Genomic DNA, 25,502 nt, shown 5'->3' with positions numbered 1-25,502 from the left:
AGTCAAAACCTACCTTTATTTTATAATTGCTTCTTTTAATTTTATAATATACTATAGGCATTTCCCCCAGTTATTTTATATCCTTATCACATTCTTTTTAATAGAAGCACAGCATTTACACTACAAATTGATGTAGTTTAGTTGCCCAATCTCCTGTTCCAGATCCTACTAAACACAATGTACACCCTTCCCTCCTGTCTTTGCACACAGACAATGCTACTCCCTTTGACTAAACTCCTACAAGTAGTGTTTCTAGGTTGGTGAGTCTATCTGCATTTTTGTTTGTTTGTTTTGGTTTTTCGAGACAGGGTTTCTCTGTGTAGCTTTGTGCCTGTCCTGGACCTCACTCTGTAGACCAGGCTGGCTTCGAACTCACAGAGATCTGCCTGGCTCTGCCTCCTGAGTGCTGGGATTAAAGGCTTCCATCACCACAGCCCGGCTCGTCTATGTGCATATTTAAAAATCTCCTGCAAAGTCTTTCAGTACTTTTATAATTACATAGTTCTAACTACTATCTTTGAGAGGTCTGCCAGTTGTTCTAATTATGCTTTTTGAGTAACTTAATACCACTCATGGCACTCTGAGGGCACGGGTCCTCCTATGTCCTCTTGGATATTTATCCTTATAAATCAAGTATGGAATGATTTTGCCAAGTTTTCCCAAAAAACTGTTGAAATTATTAAATATGTAGAATAAATTGGATGATGCTTCTATGGTTTTTCCATTCAAACTTTTTGTCTTTTGATAGTTTCCTATTTTCTCTATATAACTTTTGCCTGTTTCCTTTTGGGGTTTATTTCTAGTATTTCATATATTTTCTATCATGTTTTCTAATAATCTGCTGCTTAAATATTGGCACTATATTAAATATTTGTATCATATTTATATGCTGTCATGAAGGTCAGAATATGAATTGCCCCACAAAAGGCCCATGTGTTGAAGGTGGCGTTAATATTGAGAGTGAATAGATCGTGAATGTGTAAGTGTCATCAATCTACTAAATCCACCCACGGGTTTATACTAAAGGGATTATTAGAAGGTAGGGTAGAAAGCCGGTCACTGGGGGCATGACTTCTAAGGGCTATCTTATGCCCGGTCTCTTCTTGCCTCTTTCTCTCTGCTTCCCAGTTGCCATCAAGTAATCAATATTGTCTCACATGCCCTCCCCACTGTATGTTCTATCCCACCACAGGCACTGAATCATAGAGCCAAGTAGCCCTAAAGCAAAACCATGAGCCAAAATATAAATCCTTATTCATTGAGGTTGTTCTCTCAGGTATTTTGTTACAGTGGTAGAAAGGTTAATGCAAATGTATCATACAAAGATACACAAAATATACTTTACATATGTATCATATTCTACATATATCACAGCTCTCACTTAATCAAACTTTACTATTCACTACTTTTTATTTTATCCTTACTCTAGATAACACCCAAGACTTTTAGGTTAAAAGTAGTGATTCTGGATCTTTTTGTAAATATTTACATAGCTTACTTCTCTTTTTTCGTAAAACTAAACTTTGAAAAAAGTGCTAACTAATTAAAAGTGCATTTTAAGTAGTTTACTACTCTAACAACTTTCAGCCAGGACACACAGACCATTACCATTCCTGATGTTCGGGAGAGCCAGATGGGTAGGTGAGCTTCTGGTTTCCGCGGCCTCTTTCTTCTGGGTCACTGTGGAGACAAAGCTGCTGAAGGAGGAGGTCTGGCCCTTGGGTGCTCTGTCCAAGCCCTAAAAACAAAACAGTCAACATTTTAATGAAATTTCTCCTGACGGTAGGTAGCTAAGTAATTTTATTGTAGAAATCCAAGTGTTATCATAGAGATTTCGCTTTTATGACAGAAAGACGATGAAACTGTTATATGTGCAACTGACCAAACCTCTTAGTATAACAGAGCCATGTCAGTCATCTAGCTATGTACAACCGGTAAGGTTTAGAAAGGGGGTGGTGGTAATAGGCCTATTTCACAGTTATGGCAGTTAACAAGTTCTGCTTACAGAATAGTTAGCGCCACTCCTTGTACACAATATATATTCCATAAATGTTAACTATTTTGATGATGTATTTGGATTACACTGTTTTGATGAGCTCTAAATCTGTAAGTTTTAATACTGTATGAATTACATTACAGGTTGATTTACTAAATAAATCTTTTAATAATCATTTGATCCAACTTTAAAAATTCAAATAAAATGATAAATCCTTTAGTGTGATTTTTTTCCAAAGCATTATAATTAGATTGTGGGTATACAAGGATTAAGAAAAATGTTCTAACCATGTAGGGATCCTTAGGTATAGACCACAGAGCTCTCTAAACAAGAAATTATCCATTAACACATTTTCTACTGCAACAACTCCAAACATTTTTAAAATATTCAATTAACCTGTACTTTGTAAATAATAAACATAAGTGGAGCACAACTGGGTTGCAGTGCTGACCGATACCTTTTCTTAGTTCTTCAATCTTTATGAACTCACGTTCCAGATCTTAGGTTCTGTTTTGTTTGAGACAAGGCCTCACTATGTACCCCTGCTTGCCTGAAACTTGATATACAGCTTACACTAGCCTTGGACTCCTGTCTCCCTTCTCCAATGCTGAGATCATAGATATATACCACCACACCCTACTTTCCAGCTCCCAGAATCTTGAGAATAGTAGTTAACCTCTTAACATACTTTTTTCACATTTCATGTGTGTTTGTGTGTGTCAAGGAGGTTGTGTGTGCATGTGTGTGTGTGTGTACATGTGCATGTGTCCATGTAAATGTGTGCTGTGCTGCCCGAGGGGAGGCCAGAGGGCTATCTCAGGGTATCTGCTCTCTCTTTCCACCATGTAGATTCTAGTGATTGAACTCAGGTCAGCAATCTCAGGGGCAAGCACCTTTACCCACTGAGCCATCTTGCCAGCCCAACATCTACTTCTTAACTAAAGGCAGTTTTATTTTCATAGTAGTAAAATGAAGAGTTTCTTTATTCACTCACCAGATTGATTCCCTTTCGGAACCAATTCATACATAATATAGCAAAAACGTTTATGCTCACCAAATCTTCATGTGTTCTCACCAAACGTCCTGCCCTTTTACAGAGCCATCATTACCTCTGATAGGCTATGAACAGAAATACCATCTATCAGTTCTGGAGAGAAGTGCTGACACATTTAAGATTGGTGGGGAAACCCAGCTCTGCTGTTCTCCAGCTCCCGGACAATGGCGGAGGCTAAGAGCTGAGGTGCTGGATTATTCACGAGCTTAGGTCTTGAGTGATGGATTCTATGAAGTAGAGCCACTTCTGACCCACAGGGTATCCACTAGCAACATTAAAACTTAGTTTTTTTGTTTATTGTAGAAAACACTGAAATTAGAGCTATGTAACTGAAACAACAGCTTAGAACTAGTCTGTGAAGTTCTTTCTGTAAAAGCAATCACACTTGTTAATTCTTGTAATGTATTAAATTACCCCAGAGAATTAACTTGGTCCATGATGCTGCACTAGAGTCCTTATTCATCACAGGGTTTGACGTAACTTGGGCACAGGCCCTAAGTCTACTGGTTTTCTTTTTAAAAAGATTATTAGAATTAAAAGAGCCCAAAGAAAATAAATTTCAGGTACTACACACATAGTGTTTAAATTTCTGGATTTAAGAGACTTTGGAAAGCCTATTTCATGGATATGGACACTGGAGACTTCTGAGAGTCACCAAAGTCAGTAGGCTAACAAGTAACAGAAATGTGATAGCTGGACTGAAAAAATGGCTCAGCCAGTAGAATAGACTTCATCGATCCTCAGAAGCCAGACAAGAACTCTGGTAGAAGCCACCTGCTTTACCAGAGGCCACACTGGAATCCAGAACCCCAGATAAGCCTCCTACCCACAGACCACCAACACTCCCTGAGTGCCTGCCCAGCCTATCCCCCCACACACACACACAACCACCCCTCCTCCCCTGTCACCCTGTCCCAGCCTACAACTCTGGTGGAAGCCCCCTGCCCCACCAGATGCCAGCAGAGGCCCAGGTAGGCCAGTTGCCCACTGACTGCTCCCACTCTCTTAGTGCTTGCCCAGCCTACCCACCAGCCCTCCTCTCCTCAACACCACATCCTGTCCCCCAACTCCAGCTGAGGCACCCTGCTCGACCAGAGGACACACAGGCCAGCCACCAGAACCCCAGCACTGTCCTCACTCAGTGTCTGTCCAGCCTACCTCCAAACCCCCCACCCCTCCCCATCATCATATCCTGGCACCCAACTCCTGTGGACCCCAGACTGGACCAGAGGCCATGCTGGCCAATAGAACTCCAGCCCCCAACTCAGATAGAGACCCTCTACTCAACCACAGGCCACTCAAGCCAGAAGACCAGAGAGGAAACAGAAACACCCATCCAACAAAGACACACTCAGAAATTGGCACCTAGACCTATAATTACCCCAAACCCAGATGTCTAGATGCCAGTGTAAGAACACAATCAATAACAGCCAGGGTAACATGTCACCACCAGAGTCCAGCTGTCCTACCACAGCAAGTCCTGAGTATTCAAACACAGCCGCAGCACAAGAAAATGACCTCAAAACCAAATTCATGAAGATGCTAGAGATCATTAAAGAGGAAATGAACATATCCTTTAAATTGAGGTAAAGAAACAAAAAATTGGAGGAAATAAATAAATCCCTTAAAGTAAGCCAAAAAAGAAAAGAAAAAATATTGGAGGAAATGACAAAACTGTTTAAGACCTGAAAATGGAAATAGAGGCAATAAGAGAACACAAACTGAGGGAATCCTGGAGGCAGAAAATCTAGGAAAGGGAACCACAAACACAAGCATTACCAACAGAATACAAGCGATAGAACAAAGAATCTCAAGTGTTGAAGACATAATAGAAGAAATATATACACCGGCCAAAGAAAATTAAGATCTAAAAAATTCCTGACACAAAACAGCCAGGAAATCTGGGATACTATGAAAAGACCAAACATAAGAATAATAGGAATAGATGAAGGAGAACTCCAGCACAAAGTCCAGAAAATATTTTTTAACAAAATCATAGAAGAAAAATTTCCTAATCTAAAGAAGGACAGCCTATAAAGGTATAAGAAGCTTAAAGAACACCAAATAGACTAGACCAGAAAAGAAAGTCCCCTCACCACATATTAATCAAAACATTAAACATACAGATCAAAGAAAGAATATTAAAAGCTACAAGGGAAAAGACCAAGTAACATATAAAGGCAGACCTATCAGAATTATACCCAGCTTCTCAATGGAGACTCTAAGAGACAAATGGGCCTGGACAGATGTGCTGCAGACTCAAAAGACTACAGATGCCAGTCCAAACTACTATACCCAGTAAAACTCCCAATCACCATAGATGGAGAAAATAAGATATTCTATGATAAAGTCAAATTTAAACAACATTTATCTACAAAGATTCAACCAAGAAAGAGAATTACAGACCAATTTTCCCCATGAACATCGATGCAAAAATACTCAATAAAATACTTGCAAACCAAATCCAAGAACACATCAAGAAGATCATCCACTATAATCAAGTAGGCTTCATCCTAGAGATGTAGGAATGGTTCAACATATGAAAATCTGCTGATGTAATCCACCATATAAACAAACTGAAAAACAAAAACCACATGATCATCTCATTAGATGCTGAAAAAGCCTCTGACAAAACCTAACCCCCCTTCATGACAAAAGTCCTGGAATGGAACACATCTGAATTAATAAAGGCAATTTACAGCAAGCCTGTAAGAACATCAAATTAAATGGAAAGAATCTCAAATCAATCCCACCAAAACTTAGGAACAAGACAAGGTGGTCCATTCTCTCCATATCTATTCAATATAGTACTTGAAGTTCTAGCTGGAGCATAAGACAACTGAAGGAGATCAAGGGGATATAAACTGGAAAGGAAGAAGTCAATGTATCATTATTTGCAGATGATATGATAGTATATATAAGCAACCCAAAAAATTCTACCAGGGAACTCCTGATAAACACCTTTAGTGACTTGGCTAAATACAAGATTAACTCAAAAAAATCAGTAGCCCTCTTAAACACAGATGACAAACAGGCTGAGAAAGAAATCAGGGAAATAACACCCTTCATAATATCCACAAATAAAACATCTTGGGATAAACTCTAACCAAGCAATTGAAAAGGACAAGAACTTCAGGTTTTTGAAGAAAGAAATTGGAGACAATATCAGAAGATGAAAAGGTCTCCCTTGCTCATGGATCAGTAGGATTAACATAATAAAAATGGCCATTCTACAAAAGCAATCTATGGATTCAATGTAATCCCCATCAAATTCCAACACAATTCTTTACAGACCTTGAAAGGACAATACTCAACTTTACATAGAAAAACAAAAAGAAATCTAGGATAGCTAAAACAATCCTGTACAATAAAAGAACTACCAGAGGAATCGACATTTGATTTCAAACTGTATCACTAAGTTATAGTAACAAAAACTGCATGGAACTGGCATATAAACAGACAGGTGTATCAATGAAATTGAATCAAAAACACAGACATAAATCCACACACATATGGACACCTGAATTTTGGTAAAGAAGCCAGAAATATACAACAGAAAAAAGAAAGCATGGTCAACAAATGGCGCTGGTCAAGCTGGATGTCAGCATGTAGAAGAATGCAAATAGATCCATACTCATCACCCTGCACAAAACTCAAGTCCAAGTAGATCAAAGATTCAGAAAAAACCAGATATACTGAAACTAATAGAAGAGAAAATGGGGAATAGCCTTGAACACATTGGCACAGGAGACAACTTCCTGAACAGAACACTGATAGCACAAGTACTAAGAATAACTGTTGTGTGATATTTTGTTTGTGTTCTGACAAAGCTCCCCTGGAGATCAGAGGGCAGAGCTAGCCACTAGTTAACCATAGAGGTCAGGTGGTAGTGGCTCACACCTTTAATCCCAGCATGACTTACATAAGGCGGGTGGAGACAGGATCCTGTTCCTCCATTCAGTCTGTTTGTTGATGATTCATGGAGGTAAGAAGTCTCTAGTGGTTGCTGCTCTGTTTCTCTGATCTTTCAGCTTTACCCTGATATGTGACTCCTGGTTTTTATTGTTGAGGCTAATTAGGATTGTGCTTCAAGTAACAATCAATAAATGAGACCTCATAAAACTGAAAAGCTTCTGTAAGGCAAAGCCCACTGTCAACAGGAAGAATGACAACCTAGAGAATGGGAAATTTTTTACCAACTCCACAACTGACATAGGGCTAATATCCAAAATATATAAAGAACTCAAGAAACTAGACATCAACAACCAAATAATTCAACTAAAAAATGGAGTACAGATCTAAACAGAATTCTCAACAGAAGAATCTCAAATGGCTAAGAAATACTTAAAGAAATGTTTAATATCCTTAGCCATCAGGGAAATACAAATCAGAATTACTTTCAAGATTCCTTCTCACACCTGTCAGAATGGCTAAGATCAAAAACACAAACACTCCTACATTGCTTGTGGGAGTGCAAACTTATACATCCACTTTGGAAATCAATACAGCAGTTCCTCAGAAAACTGGAAATTGATTTACCTCAAGATCCAGCTATACCAACTCTTGGGCATATGCCCAAAGAACACTCCATCCTACCACAAGGACACTTGCTCAACTATGATCATTGCTGCTTTATTCATAATATCCAGAAACTGGAAACAACCTAGATGTCCCTTATCTGAAGAATGGATAAAGAAAATGTATTACTCAGCTGTTAAGAACAATGATAACATGAAATTTGCAGGTAAATGGATGGAACTAGAAAAGATCATCCTGAGTGAGTGCTGTGGATATCACTCTGTATAAATAAAACTCTGATTGGCCAGTAGCCAGGCAGGAAGTATAGGCGGGACAAACAGAGAAGAGAATTGTGGGAGGTAGAAGGCTGGGGAGGAGACACTGCCAGCCCCTGCCATGGCAAGAAGGATGTAAGGTAATGGTAAGCCACAAGTCACGTGGCAAAGTATAGATTAATAGAAATGGGTTAATTTAAGACAGAAGAAGTAGATAGCAAGAAGCCTGCCACGGCCATACAGTTTGTAAGCAATATAAGTTTCTGTGTGTTTACTTGGTTGGTTCTGAGCATCTACGGGCCTGGCAGGTGAGAGAGATTAGTCCTGACTGTGGGCCAGGCAGAAAAACTCCAACTACAAGTGAGGTAACCCAGATCCAGAAAGACAAACATGGTATGTACTCACTTTTAAGTGGACATTAGCTGTTAAGTAAAAGATAACCATTATTTTTATGGCTACAATCCACAGAGCCAGTAAGGCTAAGTAACAAGGATGGCTTAAAGGGGGACACATGGATCTCCATGGAAAGGGGAAATAAAATAGATTTTAAGGATGGACTATGTGTGGATGGGGATGAAGGGATCAGGTGGAGGGGAATGGAGGGAAAGAGTACTAGGAGAGATGACTGGAATTGGGGGACATTTCAGGGGCAATGTAGAAACCTAGTGCAATGGAAACTCCCTGGAATCTACAGGGGGATGGTATCAAAGACTCTTAGTAAATTGGGAGGATATGGAGCCTGAACTAGCCATCTTCTAGTAACCAGGCAAGGCTCCTAGCAGTGGGACTGGGACATTAACCCAGCCACAAAACCTTTGACCTACAATCTGTCCTGCCTACAAGATTTTGTGGGTAGTGGGTAAAGGTGGCACAAAACTTGTGGGAGTGGCCAACCAATGACTGGTCCCACTTAAGGCCCATGCTCCAAAAGGGAGCCATGTCTGACACTGCCTAATGGCTAGGAACCAGGGGCTAGACAGCCCAGAGACCAGGATAGAACCAAACACAACTGACCAAAAAAAAAAAAAAAAGTCAAAATTAAATGATTCCTAATGATATCCTACTATACTCATAGACTGGAGCCTAGCCCAATTGGCATCAGAGGGGCATCATCCAGCAATTGATGGGAACAGATTCAGAGAATCACAGCTAAACACTAGGTAGAGCCAGGGGAACCCCATAGTAGAGGGGGAATGTTGTGGAATATTATTTTAAGATAGTTTAAGATTTATTTATGCTGTGGAACATCTGTTTAGTGATGTAAAGATGTATTGCATTCTTTCATGTTGCATTTGTTTAACTCTGTGAAGTTGTGTGACCTTGCCTATTTAAAATACCTGATTGGTCTAATAAAGAGCTGAAAGGTCAATAGCAAGGCAGGAGAAAGGATGGCGGGGCTGTCAGGCAGAGAGAATAAATAGGAGAAGAAATCTGAGGAGGGAGGAATGAGAAAAGGAGAGGACCCTAGGAGCCTGACACTCAGCTATACAGCAAGCCATGGAATAAGAAGTAAAGAAAGGTATAGAGAATAGAGAAAGCTAAAAGCCCAGAGACAAAAGGTAGTTGGGATAATTTAAGTTTTAAAAAGCTAGCTAGAAAGAAGCCAAGCTAAGGCCGGGCATTCTTAAGTAAGACTAAGCCTCTGTGTGATTTATTTGGGAGTTGGGTGGCGGGGCCCCCAAAGACTAAAGAGCCAAAGAGTAAGAGTAAAAACAACCAAATATAGGGAAGGAAGGACTGTAGGAGCCAGAGGCATCAAGGACACCACAAGAACATGGCCCACAGAATCAACTAATCAGGGCTCATAGGGGCTCACAGAGAATGAAGTAACAAACATGGACCCCTATAAGTCTAAGCTAGGTCCTTTGTATATACTTTATGATTGTGTAGCTTAGTGTTCTCATATGACTCACAACAGTGAAACAGGGGTGTCTCTAACTCTTTTGGGACCCCCTTTCCTCTTACTGGGTTACCTCATGCAGCCTTGAAATGAGGGTTTGTGCCCAGTCTTATTGTATCTTGTTAGGGCATGTTTGGTGGCTATCTCTGGGAAGCCTGCTCTTTTTTTTTTTGAAGGTAAACACAGGAGGAGTGGATGTGTGAGGAAGGGAGTTGAGGGAGGTACTGGAAGATTAGATGGTGGCTGTTCACTAGATTATGTATTTGTGAGTGTATCTTCCCCTTTATTACTTTCATAAATCCTTGTCACTCCCTTAAACAGACTCATGTGGATGTCTCATAATAGGAAACTATAGTCAGGATATAATGTATGACAGAAAAATAAAAATAAAAATAAAACAGGCATGGTGGTACATGCTTGTAATGCTAGCACTGAGGAGGTGGACATGGGCAGATCCTTGGAGTTTGTGGGCCAGACTCCAGGTTGGTTGAGAAAGACCTTGCCTTAAAATCATGAAGGTGGAAGTGCCTGTTGAAGGTTCAAAAGTTGTCTACTGATTCCCATTGCACATGTATATATGTGCACACTTGTATACACTTGAACTTACACACACATGTAATTGAACACATAAAAATATGTACACATATACATGTGCTCCACCCAAAATGTGATAAGACATTGAGAATCTGAAGCATGTATTTCCACAAGAACATAGATGCTTTTTTTTTTTTTTTAAATTTTTCGAGACCAGGTTTCTCTGTGTAGTTTTGGTGCCTCTCCTGGTTCTTGCTCTGTAGATCAGGCTGGCCTTGAACTCACAGAGATCTTCCTGGCTCTGCCTCCCGAGTGCTGAGGTTAAAGGCGTGAGCCACCAGCGCCCAGCTAGATGCATTTTTTAAAAAAATGTGTGATCTCTTTGGCTGCTCACAGACTTTGCTATTGCTATTTGCTTATGCAGCTCAGTGAATCCCAAGTTAATTATTTCTGTGTTAGAGTTAGAGGACACAACACTATCTATAAAAGTACAACGTACCTGGGCTGGGAAGATGCCTCAGTTGGTAAAGTGCTTCCTCCACAAGCATGAGGACCTGAGTTTGGATCCAAACACCCAGGTAATTGGCCAGGGTAGCTAAGTGGTGAGGGGAGTCCTTGTCTTAAAAAATAATGTGGAGAACAACTGAAGAAGATGCCCGGCCCTGACTTTCACACATGTGTGCACACACGTATGAACATCAACATATATATAGAAAAGTTGAACATATTATCTAACTGAAAATATAGTCTTTTAATAGATATGGGAAAGGAATCACAAGTCTTGGAATCATAGACACATATGTCAAAGATCTTATTAGAACTACAATATAGTAAGTACTCAAGAAATGATTATTACTGTTATAACACCACACTGGAACAAATCATTCATTGGATGTTTACTATACCCCCTACTGCTATATTTGATGCTTTAACCCATTAAAGCATTCTTATGATACAGGTACTTGTGTGGCTCATCTTGGTTGTCAACTTGACACACGTGAAAAGAGAGGACCTCAACTGAAGAATTGCCTCCATCAGATTGACCTATGAGCATGTCTGTGAGGCATTTTCTTGACTGCTAATTGATGCAGGAGGGCTCAGTCTACTGTGGGGAGTATCATCCCTAGGCAGGTGGACCTGAGCTCAACAGGAGCCTGGGGACAAGCCAGTAAGCCATGTTCCTCCATAGTTTCTGCTCCAGGTCCCTGCCCTGTGTTCCTACTCTGGTTCCCCTTGATGATGGACAGTAATCTGTAAGGTAAAACAAACCCTCTCCTCCCCCAACTTGTTTTGGTTGTGGAGTTTATCACAGCAATAGCAAAGCAGACTAGAACAGTACTTACACTTCATTGTACAGATGAGGAATTTGAAATGTCATCCATGCTCAAGTTCACAGACCATGGGAACCAGAGTTCAAATTCCAGTATTCTGACTACCAAGTCTACACTTTTAAATGACCATATCACAGAACCTCTGGCTTGTGGGGGCCCACAAGGGCTCCCTAGTAAGACCTCACTCACAAGAAAATCTGAGCTTGCTTTACCCAGCAGTGCTGCATGATGGGATAATCTGGCCACAGGCGTGGTTACCAGGTATTTTGAAGGGGCTACACTTGGCTGTACAGTGTGCTTTGATCTTGAAAGGGGGAGGTCTTTTGCCTCCCCCTTTGACATTGTACTCTAGGCAACCGCGTATTGACCCAGGATCCTCCTGAAGCTATCCTGTGTTTGTCTATCTTATCATCTCTTTCTATTTTCTATTTATCATTTCTCCATTCCTCTCTCCTCCCCGCAAGAACCCTTCAACAAGTCAGAGCTGGACTCAGATGGATTCCCACACTAGCTACAGTAGCCATCGCTAGTAAGGGCTCGACATGTGGAAATAAAAAATGTTAAATATAATATACTGCCAATTTTCCTAACTACTCTTTGTGCTTATACTTTTATTGATGTTGAATGATATTTAATAACTTTAGGAGCAACTCAACTAGCCAGAGGAAAACATACATACAAAATTAAGTGTACTTTAGGGAGACCTCTAATGCCCTAATGATTTAGGAAAGACTTGCAGTTTTTCCCTCTCCCTTCCTTCACCTTGTATCAATAAAGATGAAGCCTCCAGGAACACTGCTTAGTTCACTTGTGAGATTTTGAAACACTAATAAAATAATTAATTTAGTTAACAACTATATAACCACAATAGTCCTAATCTCTCTTACATTTGTAATGTTGATTCCCAAAGGTAAGAGAGAAAACTGAAAAGAGATACATAGTATTGGGAGATAAATCAACCCAATTTCAAAAAATGAAACCTGAACTGATAGAGTTGAAACAGTGACTAACAGATAGCAGCCTGGCCAACCAAGAACAAAATGGCAAGAACTATTTATAGTCTAAGTTTGAAGCAGTGAGGATGAGAAACTGCTGAATAAGTTATATGAGAAACGAACAACATACAATGCTTTGAAATTTCAAGAGAAAACATATTTTGGCATCTCATTGCAATGAAGAGGGCTAATTGGAGGAACATCTTAGGGTGACGTAGGCATACATACAGTTTGTGAGTAACTAGACAAGGAGCCAAGGCTCAGTAGCAAACATGGTTTTACATGATAAATTAACTGACATTTTCTAAGAAGGCTTTGTATACAGGAACAAACAATATAAGGGTAAAACTGTTTGATGTGAGATCATATAGGAAGTAAGAGTAAGTGATGAAAGAGAGGAAATCCAGAAGAAAGCAATGTGTTAAAAAACTAAGAAAGGGGGCTGGAGAGATGGATCAGTGGTTAAGAGCACTGACTGTTCTTCCAAAGAACCAGTATTTGATTCCCAGCAATCACATGGCAGCTTACAACCATCTGTACCTCCAGGGAATCCAATGCCCTCTTCTGGCCACTAAGGGCACCAGGCAAACACATGGTGTGCACAGATAACATGCAGGCATAAAACACATATACATAAAATAATTTAAAAGAAAGCTGGGTGGTGGTGGCGGCATATGCCTTTAATCCTAGCACTTGGGAGACAGAAGCAAGAGGATCTCTGTGAGTTTGAGGTCAACTTTGTCTACAAAGTAAGTTCCAGGACAGCCGGGGCTGTTACACAGAAAAACCCTGTTTTGAAAAACTGATAATAACAATAACAATAATAATATCAACCAAATATAATAATAATAGCTATTATTATTATTGGGTTATTATTATACTATTATTAGGGTGCATCTATCCCAATGAATAACTACAAAATCTTAAGAGACAGCACAGACAAACAGATTCAGTGTGATGGAATGGCAGAAATCATGTGAATGAACTGACCATGAATGGGAAGCTAGAGAATGAAGGCAACGACAAGGACTGACAAGAAAACTCTGATGAAGCTGTAGGGACTGAAATGCTGAAGAACATTACGCTGCTTAAGCTTAGACCTGCCACACACACTATAACTGACTTTCAGGGTTTTCAGTCTTGTCTGGAGTTCTACAGAAGAATACTAGAGATGAAGTCTTGGAATATGGCCAGCCTGCAAACAGTGGGCTGTATGTGTTGAAGAATAGACAGTAGGAGGATACTCAACCAGCTGTTACAGATTGAAACACAAAGAGCCGAGGGTGGGAGGGGCAGGGAGTTGAACTTCAAAAATCCATTGAGAGAAAAATATACTCAAAATACTTCAACCTAGTAATAAGTAATAGATTTCTTTCTCTGAGCAGAGATGATCCATGAATTTATCAAATAAGTTCATATTTGAAGCAGCAGAAGTGTCTAATTATAATAATTTTTATTTTGCTAGTGCCTAACATGGGCCTCCACAGTTTTCTGACTATATACACGCAGGTTATATGTAATATTACAATATTAAATAATATTTAAAAAATAAATACACAAATACTTAGAATACCTGCTCTGCTCTATTAACACATAATGATGTATTTCAACCTTCTTTTCTTTGAATATTTGAGTCCAACTTTCAAAATCTACTGAGGAATAATATCTGAGTCAAATATCTAATTTCTTAAATCATATTTTCTATTAGATGCCCAAAGGGAAGGTATTCAGTTTTCATTGATCACTTTTAAGTACCAATTTCTGTTGTGAATATGATTTTAGTACAATCTACTTTGATCATCCTCCAAAAACTGCCTTAGAAGATAAACATTTTTGTTTACATTCCAACACAATACTTGATAAAGATATAACTGCCTCTGTTCTATCACACAATGCTATAAAATGGTAATCTCTCCCCCTATCTTACAGTCTCTGAAATACTTTAAATTGAATTTCTATATCTACAAAACCCATCCTTCAGTCTCAAGGAATGCAGGGTAGACTAGCTATGATGGATATAAAAACTACTTTTTACAAAAGAGTAAATGGTTTCCTGAGGTCATTATGTCAAATGAGTAGCAGGCGAATACATCTGTATGTTTTAAGTTAAAATAAGCAATACTTAAGATCTCTTGCTTTGTCAGTTTCTAAAACAAACTCTCCTAGCTACCAATCAGGAGCATATCAGATATAAGGCCTCAAGTGTATTTAGAATCCATAAAAGAACTATTTCAGGAAAGATATGTTCTCTTTTATATTTTTTCCCTACAGTTAAGATGCTGGATTACAAAATCCAAAATACTAATTCTATATTCTGAAATTGTGAATTTTCAGGTACTCTTAAGTTGTAAACTTTTTTCTAAACTAAATAATAGCAGTACCCAAGCAGAATTTTTATATGAACTGTATCCTTTAAAGGATATTAATAAAGATAAAGATTTTGAAATAATTTTATTATTGCTTAATTGACACAAGGCTCACCAAAGATAGTTTACTTTTTTTTTTTTTAAACAAGACTCTAAGCTTGAACTAACATTATTTTCCATTATAGAAGTCACATTGCAGAGGTGGATCTGTGATTGGTATGTAAAATGAATAAAAATTTCTTAATAAAAAAATGCATATGGGAGATGCTTGGGAAATGTAGTCATTTCCTGGCCACAGAGGTTCTGCTCTTTCTGAGACATAGGGCAGAACCATAGATTCCCCAGAAGAGCTGTTTTATATTACTGGCTGAAACAGACCCTCTTAGTACCATTATACATGCACAGCAGGTTGATAATCCTACCCGTAACAGACTAAAATAAACCAATACACTTTAATCAAAAAAAAAAAGAAAAAGAAAAAGTCGCAATGCAATTAATCTTAACGACAGGTGACAATTGACAGTTACAGGCATTAGCACTTAAGCACTGAACTTCAATGCTCACTTACCATCAGGAGGCAAGGTGGCCTCTGAGATGTTTTCATTTGCTTCAGAGAGCGCACGCGCGCACACACACGCACACACACACACACACACACACACACACACAGTAAAGCCCTTACACAGCAAAATACTTTTAGGCTTTATTTTTATCTGTGTGTATGCCTGGCTGTGTCTGTGTAGGTATGTGCATATGTGTGCAGGTGTGCAGAGGCAAGAAGAGGTTATCAGATCCCATGGAGCTGGAGTCAGAGGTAGTTGTGAACCATCCAACACGGGTGCTGGGAACTGAATTTCAGTCCTCTGGAAGAGCAATAAGTGCTCTTAACCTCTGAGGCATCTCTCCAGACCCAAATACTATTTTAGAATAAGGTCATAATTCTACCACTAATTAATAAGAATCTTGCTGTTCTTCAGTAAAAAACATCTGAATTAACACCAAGTTAATTTTATTGTACCTTTGATAACTAAACTTCAGAATAACTTTTCAATTCAACCTAATTAGTAAAATTTCAATAAATTTTATATTTAAACCATGCATTCAACTATATTCATTCTAGTCTTTGATCCCCACCTCTGGGGCTGGGGATGGAGCGTGACTTTGTGCATGCTGGGAAAGTGCTCTGCTCTACCACTGGGCTGCACCCCAGTCCAACTATATTCATTCTTAACAATAGTTTAACTGCTATCTAAAATGACACAGATCCCTCTTACGGTAGGAATATCAACTTAAGAACAACTAGTTATTCATATAAGGATCAACATAAAACATTTTACCTATACATTTAACTTAATGCTAGAAAAAGTAGGTGAAAAATCAGATCTCAAAGCTCCTCCAGGCCTTTTCAGCTCCACCCACTTCCTCATTCAGCCACTGTGGGTCTTTTTTTCTTCAACTCTAAAACCAAGGAAGCTAATTTTAAAACAATGCCAAAAGCAGTTGCTAATTGTTGTAACACTAAGCTAATACCCCTTTTGCAGCTATTTTTTCTTCTTCAAAAAGAAATTCATACAAATTCTCACATATACCAGTCTTGAAGCAGTCAGAGTTCAGGGCATCTCTTAATTCTGTGAGGCCTGGAAGAAGGATGGATAGATACAGAGCTTACACTTGATACAGAGGGCTGAGAAGAAAAGTACCAAAATAAGAGGAACAGCAAGGGCTGACTGACTTACAATTCCTCAGTACAGATGTAGATTTTTGTGTATTACTTTAGATTCATATCTACTATGATGTGATGCAGGTGCTATTATTATTTTCCTCACTTCACAGACCAAGAATTACAAATAGCAAAGTGGTCTGACACTTGACATTCTGGGGGCATTTTCTGGTTCACAATTTATAAACACAGATTTTCCAGTTGTTAAATATAGTCAAATTATTTTTGTTCCAAATCCTGGATTAAGCAAGAATGGGGAGGATAAGCAGATGTGCATTCTGGTTTTGCAGCCAAAAAAAAAGCTGAGAGACTTTACAATCCACTCAAAATTAGATACCCAGGATATGTATTTATATAGCTACCATCCCTCTTTTCTTAACTGAAAACTCTGTAAGGACTATTTTAATCTCTCTGGGAGGTTATTTTTACTTTATCAGATTCCTTTGTTTTATATAGAATTTAATTACATATTCATACCATAACATTAAAACCAAATGATCAGATATTCTGGAATATATTTTTTCCATAATATTCCTATCTTTGGAAACAAGTTTAAACAAATATGTTGCTGGACAACATCCTCTTTTCCAAATTGGAATTACTGCTTTAAGTGGAGGCTCTTTGGGTTACATGTTGCCACCAGAAAGGGACACAGAGAGTTTAGAATAGAGGAAAGCATATTTTTGAAACAACCATTGTACCATTGTAAAAAAAAGTATCATTTTAAGGTATAAGGTATAAGAAATCTGACTTAGCTGGGTCTTGGGGGAGATGGATTCCCAATTTTCTAAGGAAACGCCATATTGATTTCCAAAGTGGCTGTACAAGCTTGCATTCCCACCAGCAGTGGAGGAGAGTTCCCCTTGCTCCACATCCTCTCCAGCATAAGGTGTCTTCAGTGTTTTTGATCTTAGCCATTCTGACAGGTGTAAGGTGGTATCTCAGAGTTGTTTTGATTTGCATTTCCCAGATAATTAGGGATGTTGAGCAATTCCTTAAACACCTTTCAGCCATTTGAACTTCCTCCGTTGAGAATTCTCTGTTTAATTCCATAGCCCATTTCTTAATTGGACTGTTGGGCATTTTGATGTCTAATTTCTTGAATTCTTTATATATTCTGGGTATCAGCCCTCTGTCAGATGTGGGGTTGGTGAAGACCCTTTCCCATTCTGTAGGCTGTTGCTTTGTCTTGTTGACCATGTCCTTTGCTCTACAAAAGCTTCTCAGTTTCAACAGGTCCCATTGATTGATTGTTTCTCTCAGTGTCTGTGCTACTGGTGTTATATTTAGAAAGTGATCACCAGTGCCAATGTGTTCAAGACTACTTCCTACTTTCTCTTCTATCAGGTTCAGAGTAACTGGATTTATGTTGAGGTCTTTGATCCACTTGGACTTAAGTTTTGTGCACAGTGACAGATAAGGATCTATTTGCAGCCTTCTACACATTGACATCCAGTTATGCCAGCACCATTTGTTGAAGATGCTTTCTTTTTTTCATTGAACATGTTTGGCTTCTTGGTCAAAAATTATATGTTCATAGGTGTGCAGGTTAATGTCAGGATCTTCAATTCACTTCAATAGCACTCTTGAACATATACCCAAGGAATACTCAATCATACCACAAGGGCATTTGCTCAGCTATGTTCATATCAGCATTGTTTGTAATAGCCAGAACCTGGAAACAACCTAGATGCCCTTCAACTAAAGAATGGATAAAGAAAATATGGTACATATACACAATGGAGTACTACTCAGCAGAGAAAAACAATGGCATCATGAGGATTGCAGGCAAATGGATGGATCTAGAAAAAAATCATCCTGAGTGAGGTAACCCAGACTCAGAAAGACAAACATGGTATGTACTCACTCATAGTAGGATACTAGATGTAAAACAAAGATGAGTAGACTGCTACACAACTCCAGGGAGGCTACCTAGAAAATGGGACCCAGGAAAGACACAGGGATCACCCAATGAAGAGAAATGGATGAGATCTACATAAACAACCTGGATGACAGTGGAAGTAATGAAGGACAAGGTTCGAGGGAAAGAGAACTCAGGGGAGCAGGAGATCCCAGCTGGATCAAGAACAGAAAGGGAGAACAAGGAATAACAGACCATGATAAATGAAGACCACATGAGAACAGGAAGACACAAAGTGCTAGAGAGGTCCCCAGAAATCCACAATGATACATCCACTGTAGACTACTGGCAATGGTCAAAAGAAAAGCCTGATCTGACCTAGTCTGGTGATCAGATGGCCAAACACCCTAACGGTCGTGCTGGAACTCTCATCTAATAACTGATGGAAGTGGATGCAGAGATCCTCAGCCAGGCCCGAGGTGGAGCTCCAGGAGTCCAATTGTCAAGAAAGAGGAGGGACTGTAAGAGTGTGAATTGTTGAAACCAAGATTGGAAAAGCACAAGGACAAATAGCCAAAGTAATGGAAACATATGAATTATGAACCAAAAGCTGTGGAGCCCCCAACTGGATCAGGCCCTCTGGATAAGTGAGACAAATGAATAGCTTGAACTGTTTGGGAGGACCCCAGGCAGTGGGACCCAGACCTGTCCTTAGTGCATGAGCTGGCTGTTTGGAACCTTGGGCTTACACAGGGACACTTTGCTCAGCCTGGAAGGAGGGGACTGGACCTGCCTGTACTGAATCCACCAGGTTGAATTGAGTCCCCAGGGGAGTCTTGGCCTTAAAGGAGATGGGAATGGAGGGGAGGGGCTGGGGGGAAGGTGGGGGCGGGACAGGGGAGGACAGGGGAACCCATGGCTGATGTGTAAAATTAAAACACAAATATAATAAATAAAAAAGGAGGAAACAAAAAAAGAAATCTGACTTAAATTTCTGTCCTGAAAAATGGGATAATCACATACACTGGGTTGTTGTGTGATTGTTGCTGGTTGTATTAACTGACTAAATGACACAGGACACATGAAAAAATGGATAGCGCAGAGTATGTACTCAACAGTTATTATTTATTATATACATTTTGAGAGAGAGAGACAGAGACAGAGAGAGAGAGAGACAGAGACTTGCTATGTAGTCCTGACTCTCTTGGAACTCAAGATAAAACATGTACCACCACATTAGGTCACATATATTTTTTTAAATCTGTAGTTTATTAAATTATGTAAGATATAGTCACCATCATTTAGAATACATCAGACAAAAGGCACAAGAGTTTCCATATATAAGACTGTTCCAAATTATAAGTTGGGCAGCATTTAGATAAGTTTACACTTATATACACCCCCCCACACACACATTTTTTTTTTTTTTTTGAATGTTACTGGCTGGACTGCTTTTTTTGATATGCCTTTTTTTTCCTTCTGAGAATGTTCTCTGGAAAGCTGTTTGTTTTTGTTTTCCATATATTGATCTTTCTTCTCTTCCATTCCTGCACCTAGGTTCCACACTGTGGGGACTCTTCCACTCTGTCCACTTGGTGGACACCACTGTGGTCTGTGGTCACCACTCCAATGGATGTGCTCATCATCTCAAGCATGGGCCACAGCCCTCCTTCCTCACTTTCTTCCTACCTCCTCCAGTCTAACTATACACTACCAGGAATTTCATTATGTTGTTCTTCTATTCAAAGAATTCCAAAGGCTTCCTTCCCATTAGCCACAGGGGAAACATCCAAACTTCTCCAGCCCCCATCCATTCTTACTTCCCTCCCACAAGTCCCCAGCATGCTTCCATTGGGCTTGTTTTATTGCTCCTAACTTTTCCCTTGAAGGCTTGCTCATGTTATTTTCCCCACTGTTTACTTTGCATATTTCTTTTGCTCATCCAGATCCTACCATTCCTTGAATGGCCAGCAAGCTTAAATATTACTTTTACTTCAAGGTCTTTGTTCACATTTCTGAGCACACTGATCTCCTATATTACAAACTATTTCTGTAGCTTATTGTGATATTTACATACTGATTTGCTCTTTATTCATTAGCCCCCAATCACCTGAGGCAGGACCTGTAGATAAACTTTATCTGTGGTTTCTACAGCATTTAGTGCAAAGCTAAGCATAACACATGTTCAGTGACTGGTAGCTCCATCTTGGTCCAGGGGTTCCATCAATCCCATTTATACACAACACAAACTGTTCACTCTTGCCCTCTAGATACACCTTGTGTTTTCCCTCAAACTCTTCTCCTACCTGTTTGATAGTTCTGAGTCTTCTATTTGTGGACAAAGTTCCCTTTGAAATTCTAAACTAGGGATAGATATCTAACTCAGTGCTAGAATGTATGTGCATAAAGCCCTGAGTGCTTGATCCTTTACAAAACATACACACACACACACACACACACACACACACACACACACACGGGGGGGGGGGGGGGGGGGGGGGGGGGGCGGGAAGGCAGGCAGACAGAGTTTAAATTGATTTCTCTTCACCTCCCCAGTTTATATAAAATTCAGATTTCTTGAACCCATTGTATTCCTTGGTATATCCCATTCCACGAAGAATCTCTCCGTCCTGTTCGGCTCATTAAATATTAAATATTAAAGCAATCAAACTTATTCTCACTTGCCTCAGTTAATTCTGCCTCTCCTTTTTTGCCATGTTTTTCTAACGTTTGTATTAAACCAGTAATTAATTTATGATAGACGTCTCCACTTCAGTCTGTCAACCTGAGTGACTCAGTACTTCCATCCGCAGCCAGTCACATGCACGCACACATGCACACACTACTCAAATTCTTTACCACCCTCAGCTCTGGACTCACCCATCTACAGCACAAGTCTCAAACGCTGATAGTGCTCGGAGGGCTCTATCTGGGGCTTCGTGAGCATCTCTCACAGGGCTACTTTATCAGCCATTCCTAAGTAGACTTGGGATGAGGGCAGGTGTAATTTAAAAACGCAGGTTCTTGGGCTGAGCTCATGGATCTCCTAATTCACTATATACAGCATCAGTTTTCACTCTCAGCTACACCAAGGAGTTAAAGGAAAAATATAATGTCCCCGCTTCCTTCTCTGAACTTCTGACCGAAAGAGCTTGTTTCCCAGGTGATTTTACTGTTGTTTCATCAAAGGATGAAAGCTAGGGTGGGAGTCAGGACCTCAACGTGCTCCCCCAGTAACTACATGGCCCATCTTGTTTGAGGCCTGTGTCAGGCATCGTCTGAGCGGAACTGCACTTGGCATTGAGGGAATGTCGGGATTTATCAGTTTCTAGCCTTCTCTCCCATCCTAGGGGGAGGTCTCATCCCCTCTTTAATCCTTCAGAATACAGCTTCACCTTTGTAGCCTTGTTTCAGATCACCATGACCTGGCCTCTGCTTTAGCTGTCACTCTTGCCCGCGTCCACACTGGCCAGTGTGGCACACCAATTCTCTGAAAAAGCCATGGCTACAGGGCCACTTGGACTGAAACATAAGCTCAACTTGGAAAGACAGAGCTACTAATTTGGGCAAAAAGGAAGAATCACTAAAATGCCCCCCAAAGTTACAGATGCCAATTAGCTTGCTAAACAAACCTGAGTCTGCTTAACTAATAAGGACTTCGACAACAGCCCAAGGGGCAGCAAACTGTCCTTCCCTGTCCACCATATTCCATCAAGCCTTGTCCACTCCACTGGAGAAGTCAGCCATCCCAGTTGCCGGCTTTCCTGACTTTCAGGTCAGCATATTCTTTCTTAGGCCTTTTATTGTGATACCTCAAAAATTTCAGCTCTGAAAATGCCCTTGACAAATACACAATACACATATTGTTCCCTTAAAGTGCCATTTAAAATCCTAACAGCAGTACCAGTGTTGAAAGACCCTTCAAGGCACCACCAGAAACTGCCTTCAGGGGCTGGAGAGATGGCTCAGCTGTTAAAGGCTAGGCTCACAACCAAAAATATAAGAAACTGCCTTCAGAGTCCCAAGTTTTTTATTCCAAACTGTTTTCTCCCCCAATGCTTACTTACAAGATTTAAAATATTCTTAAACTATAGTCTTTTTGACCAGTTCACAATTCTGAAATAAATGTCTTTGCAATTCATTTGGTGGCAAAAACATGAATCTGTCTTGAAATGACATGAGGCAAGTAAGTTTTTTAACCTTATTCTATTTAGCATAATCAGACAATATATTTTCTATAGTTTTAAAAATAATTGATTCTGGGAAATTGGCTGGGACTTCACTGTAGATATTACATGTAGTATATGTACTTAGTTACCTTCTCAAAAATCTGAAAAAACTTGAAATTACAAAGACCTATGGGCTTCAGATATTACACATTAGACTTACATCCACACTGTATCAACTTCAGTATTTTTTTTTTATTACAAACCTTTCTTTCAGTTACACTGACATAAATATAGATTTGGGGAAAGATACTTGACTTTAGAAACTAAATCATTCATATAATTGCTTCTAAAAACAGATATATCTTTCCCCCTTAATAACTACCTCAGGAAAAAATTGCTGGGAGGCTGGGGAGATGGCTCAGCAGGGAAAATCATTTGCCCCTTGTAGTGTAGTGGGTAGCCATCCCAGCCTTGGCCTGGAAGTTCCAACCCCCATTGAGGCTTCGGTAATGGTCACGCCCACAAGGCAGGGCTGAGGGAGGAGGCTGAAGACCCAGGATGGAGAGGAGAGGTCTCTCTTGGCTCTGGGACCCTGGACACTGGAGGAAGACTGAACAATTCTCCAGAGAACACCGCCAGACTGCGCCATACATACCTTTGCCAGACCCTACAACCTATCCCTTCATTTGTAAGTTACCCCACAAAATCAACCTCCCTTTTAACTACGTGGAGTGGCCTTAATAATTTCACCAATAGCCCCTAGGTGTGGGGATCTGAGTTCACATCCTCAGAACCCACGTAAAGATGGGTTCAGTGGTGTGTGGCTGTAATCCCAACACTCATATAGATGGATAGAAGACAGAGATAAAGAGAATCCTGGAAAGCTGGTTTATGAAGACTCAGAATCAAGAGACTTTGTCTCAAGTAAGTTCAAAGATGAGGACTGACACCAGAGGTTTCCCCGACCTCCACACATGTACACTCACACTAAGACATACACACACACCAGACACACGCACACAAATTTGAAAGGCAAAACAAACAAACAAAACACACTAGGGTTAAGAAATCCTACATAATAAGCTCTGAAAACCCAGAGTACCACCAGCAGGAACCAGGACTTCAGTTTAATGACAAATTGCTTCGAAGCATTTCCCGAGGAAATCCCTAACCACAGCTGCAATTTACCAATCAGCTATAGTTACGCTTAAATGTGTCACTGCTGTCCACGATTTGCGCACTGCCTTAGGATAAAAGAGCTGTCTTTAACAATTCTCAGTTATTACAGGCTTTAGACATTTTTAAGAAACCTACCAAATCATACCATTATTCCAATACTAATATTTTATAAAGAGGAGTGAGCTATTTTAGTAAGTTCTTAGTCATATAAGAGGGCGGCTTCAAGAAACTAATTGCAAGTAGAAAATTTAAAATTTATAATATTCCCTAAACTTTTACTATTTTGTCACGTACAGATGCGTGACAAGTCATAATCTTTAAATACATGAAAGCAAACTTATCCAAAGTATTTAAATAGTATGTCAAATAAAAATGTCAGAATCAGAGGTTAATTATAAGCAGCCAGACTCACAACCACAAGTACAAACAGGGGGAAGGGAAGAAGGGATGATGATGTCCCATGACATCATTTGGCAGTATGTAGTTTGAAGGCTGAGAGCGCCTTCCAAATAACCCTTGAAAATCCAGCTGGCACATTACCCCTGGTAAGCTTAGATAACTGAGTTTTAAAAGAAGATAAAGCCCCTCTCCTTTAAGTCACATGTCTGTACCACATGAGAAAAATAAAAGCAAGAGGGGTGCATCTACCTCCCACTCCCCAGAGAGCCGCGGAAAGGTCAGAATTAGGTGGAAACTCGCCTCGGAGTCTGTTCCATCTGAAGGAAGGGCAGACAGAGCGGAGAGGAGAGAAACGCTGCCTCGGCGCCCTCCAGGCAGGTTTTCCATCCCGGGGGGAACCCACGGCCGCCCGCCCTCCTGACCTCTCTGCTCATCCAGCAGATGCTGCCGACCCTTTGGAGAAAGTAGGGGAGCCAGACCCCCGAAAACAAGCAGACGCCCAGCGTCGGGCAGCGGACCACACTCCCGGAGTGTGGACGGCAGGGCTCCCAAGTGTCCGCGCTCGCCCTCGAGGCGCGACTTCCCCGGGGTCCCCTCGCCAGGCCGTCCTCACCCGCCGCCCCCCGACCCCCGCCGCACCTACCGCGGCTGCGCCGGCCGCCACGATGGGCGGCAGCTTCTCCCGCTCGGGCTCTTTCCCCTTTCTCTCCTCCGAGGCGGCCGCGGCCACGGCCGGCGGCGCTCCGGGCGACGGGTCCCGAGCCGCCTCACTCATGTCGGGCCGGGCGGCTGGGGCGCGAGGCGGCGGCGGCGGCGGCGGCCGGACTGCAGCCGTGGCGGGCGCTGCTGCTGCTGCTGCTGCCGCGGCCGCGAGAGGGCTCTGGGCCGCAGCTTCCCACCGCCGCCGCCGCTCCGCCCCCGGCCCGCGCGCGGCCCCGCGAGCCCGGATGTCGGCGCGCGCGCCCGCGCGCCCGCGCGCTCCCTGGGCCGACCGCCGGGCTCCGGCGCCCCTGCGCGCGGCCCGCTCGCACCCTCGGCCGCGCGCCTCTCCCGCGGGTCCTCTAGGGCTCCGGGCCGCGGCCTGGCGTCACCATCACCAGCGAAGGGACGTGCGGAGGGGGCGGCGCCGGTGCGGGGTTGGGGGTTGGGGGGGGGGTGAACGGGGAGCGGGGCGCCCGGCCGCCATGTTGTTTGCGAGCGAGCTG

General features: G+C 41.1%; 1 protein-coding gene across 4 annotated transcripts in view; it reads right to left on the bottom strand.

Annotated features, from left to right (window-relative positions):
• Positions 1 to 25,229, bottom strand: part of Hectd2 (HECT domain E3 ubiquitin protein ligase 2) — an 82,354-nt gene extending 57,125 nt beyond the window's left edge. For all 4 annotated transcript variants that reach the window (XM_036167489.1, XM_036167499.1, XM_036167508.1 and 1 more), the window contains exons 1-2: positions 24,941 to 25,229; positions 1,609 to 1,738 (exon numbers count right to left, since the gene is read on the bottom strand). In XM_036167489.1, the coding sequence (XP_036023382.1) occupies positions 1,609 to 1,738; positions 24,941 to 25,072 (262 nt within the window). In that variant the 5' untranslated portion in view covers positions 25,073 to 25,229. The remainder of the gene's footprint in view (positions 1 to 1,608; positions 1,739 to 24,940) is intronic.
• Between the last annotated feature and the right edge of the window lie 273 nt (positions 25,230 to 25,502).

This window comes from Onychomys torridus, chromosome 1, assembly GCF_903995425.1.
Source record: "Onychomys torridus chromosome 1, mOncTor1.1, whole genome shotgun sequence".
NCBI classification, from domain to species: domain Eukaryota; kingdom Metazoa; phylum Chordata; class Mammalia; order Rodentia; family Cricetidae; genus Onychomys; species Onychomys torridus.
This window is presented reverse-complemented; position numbering and strand designations above follow the sequence as displayed.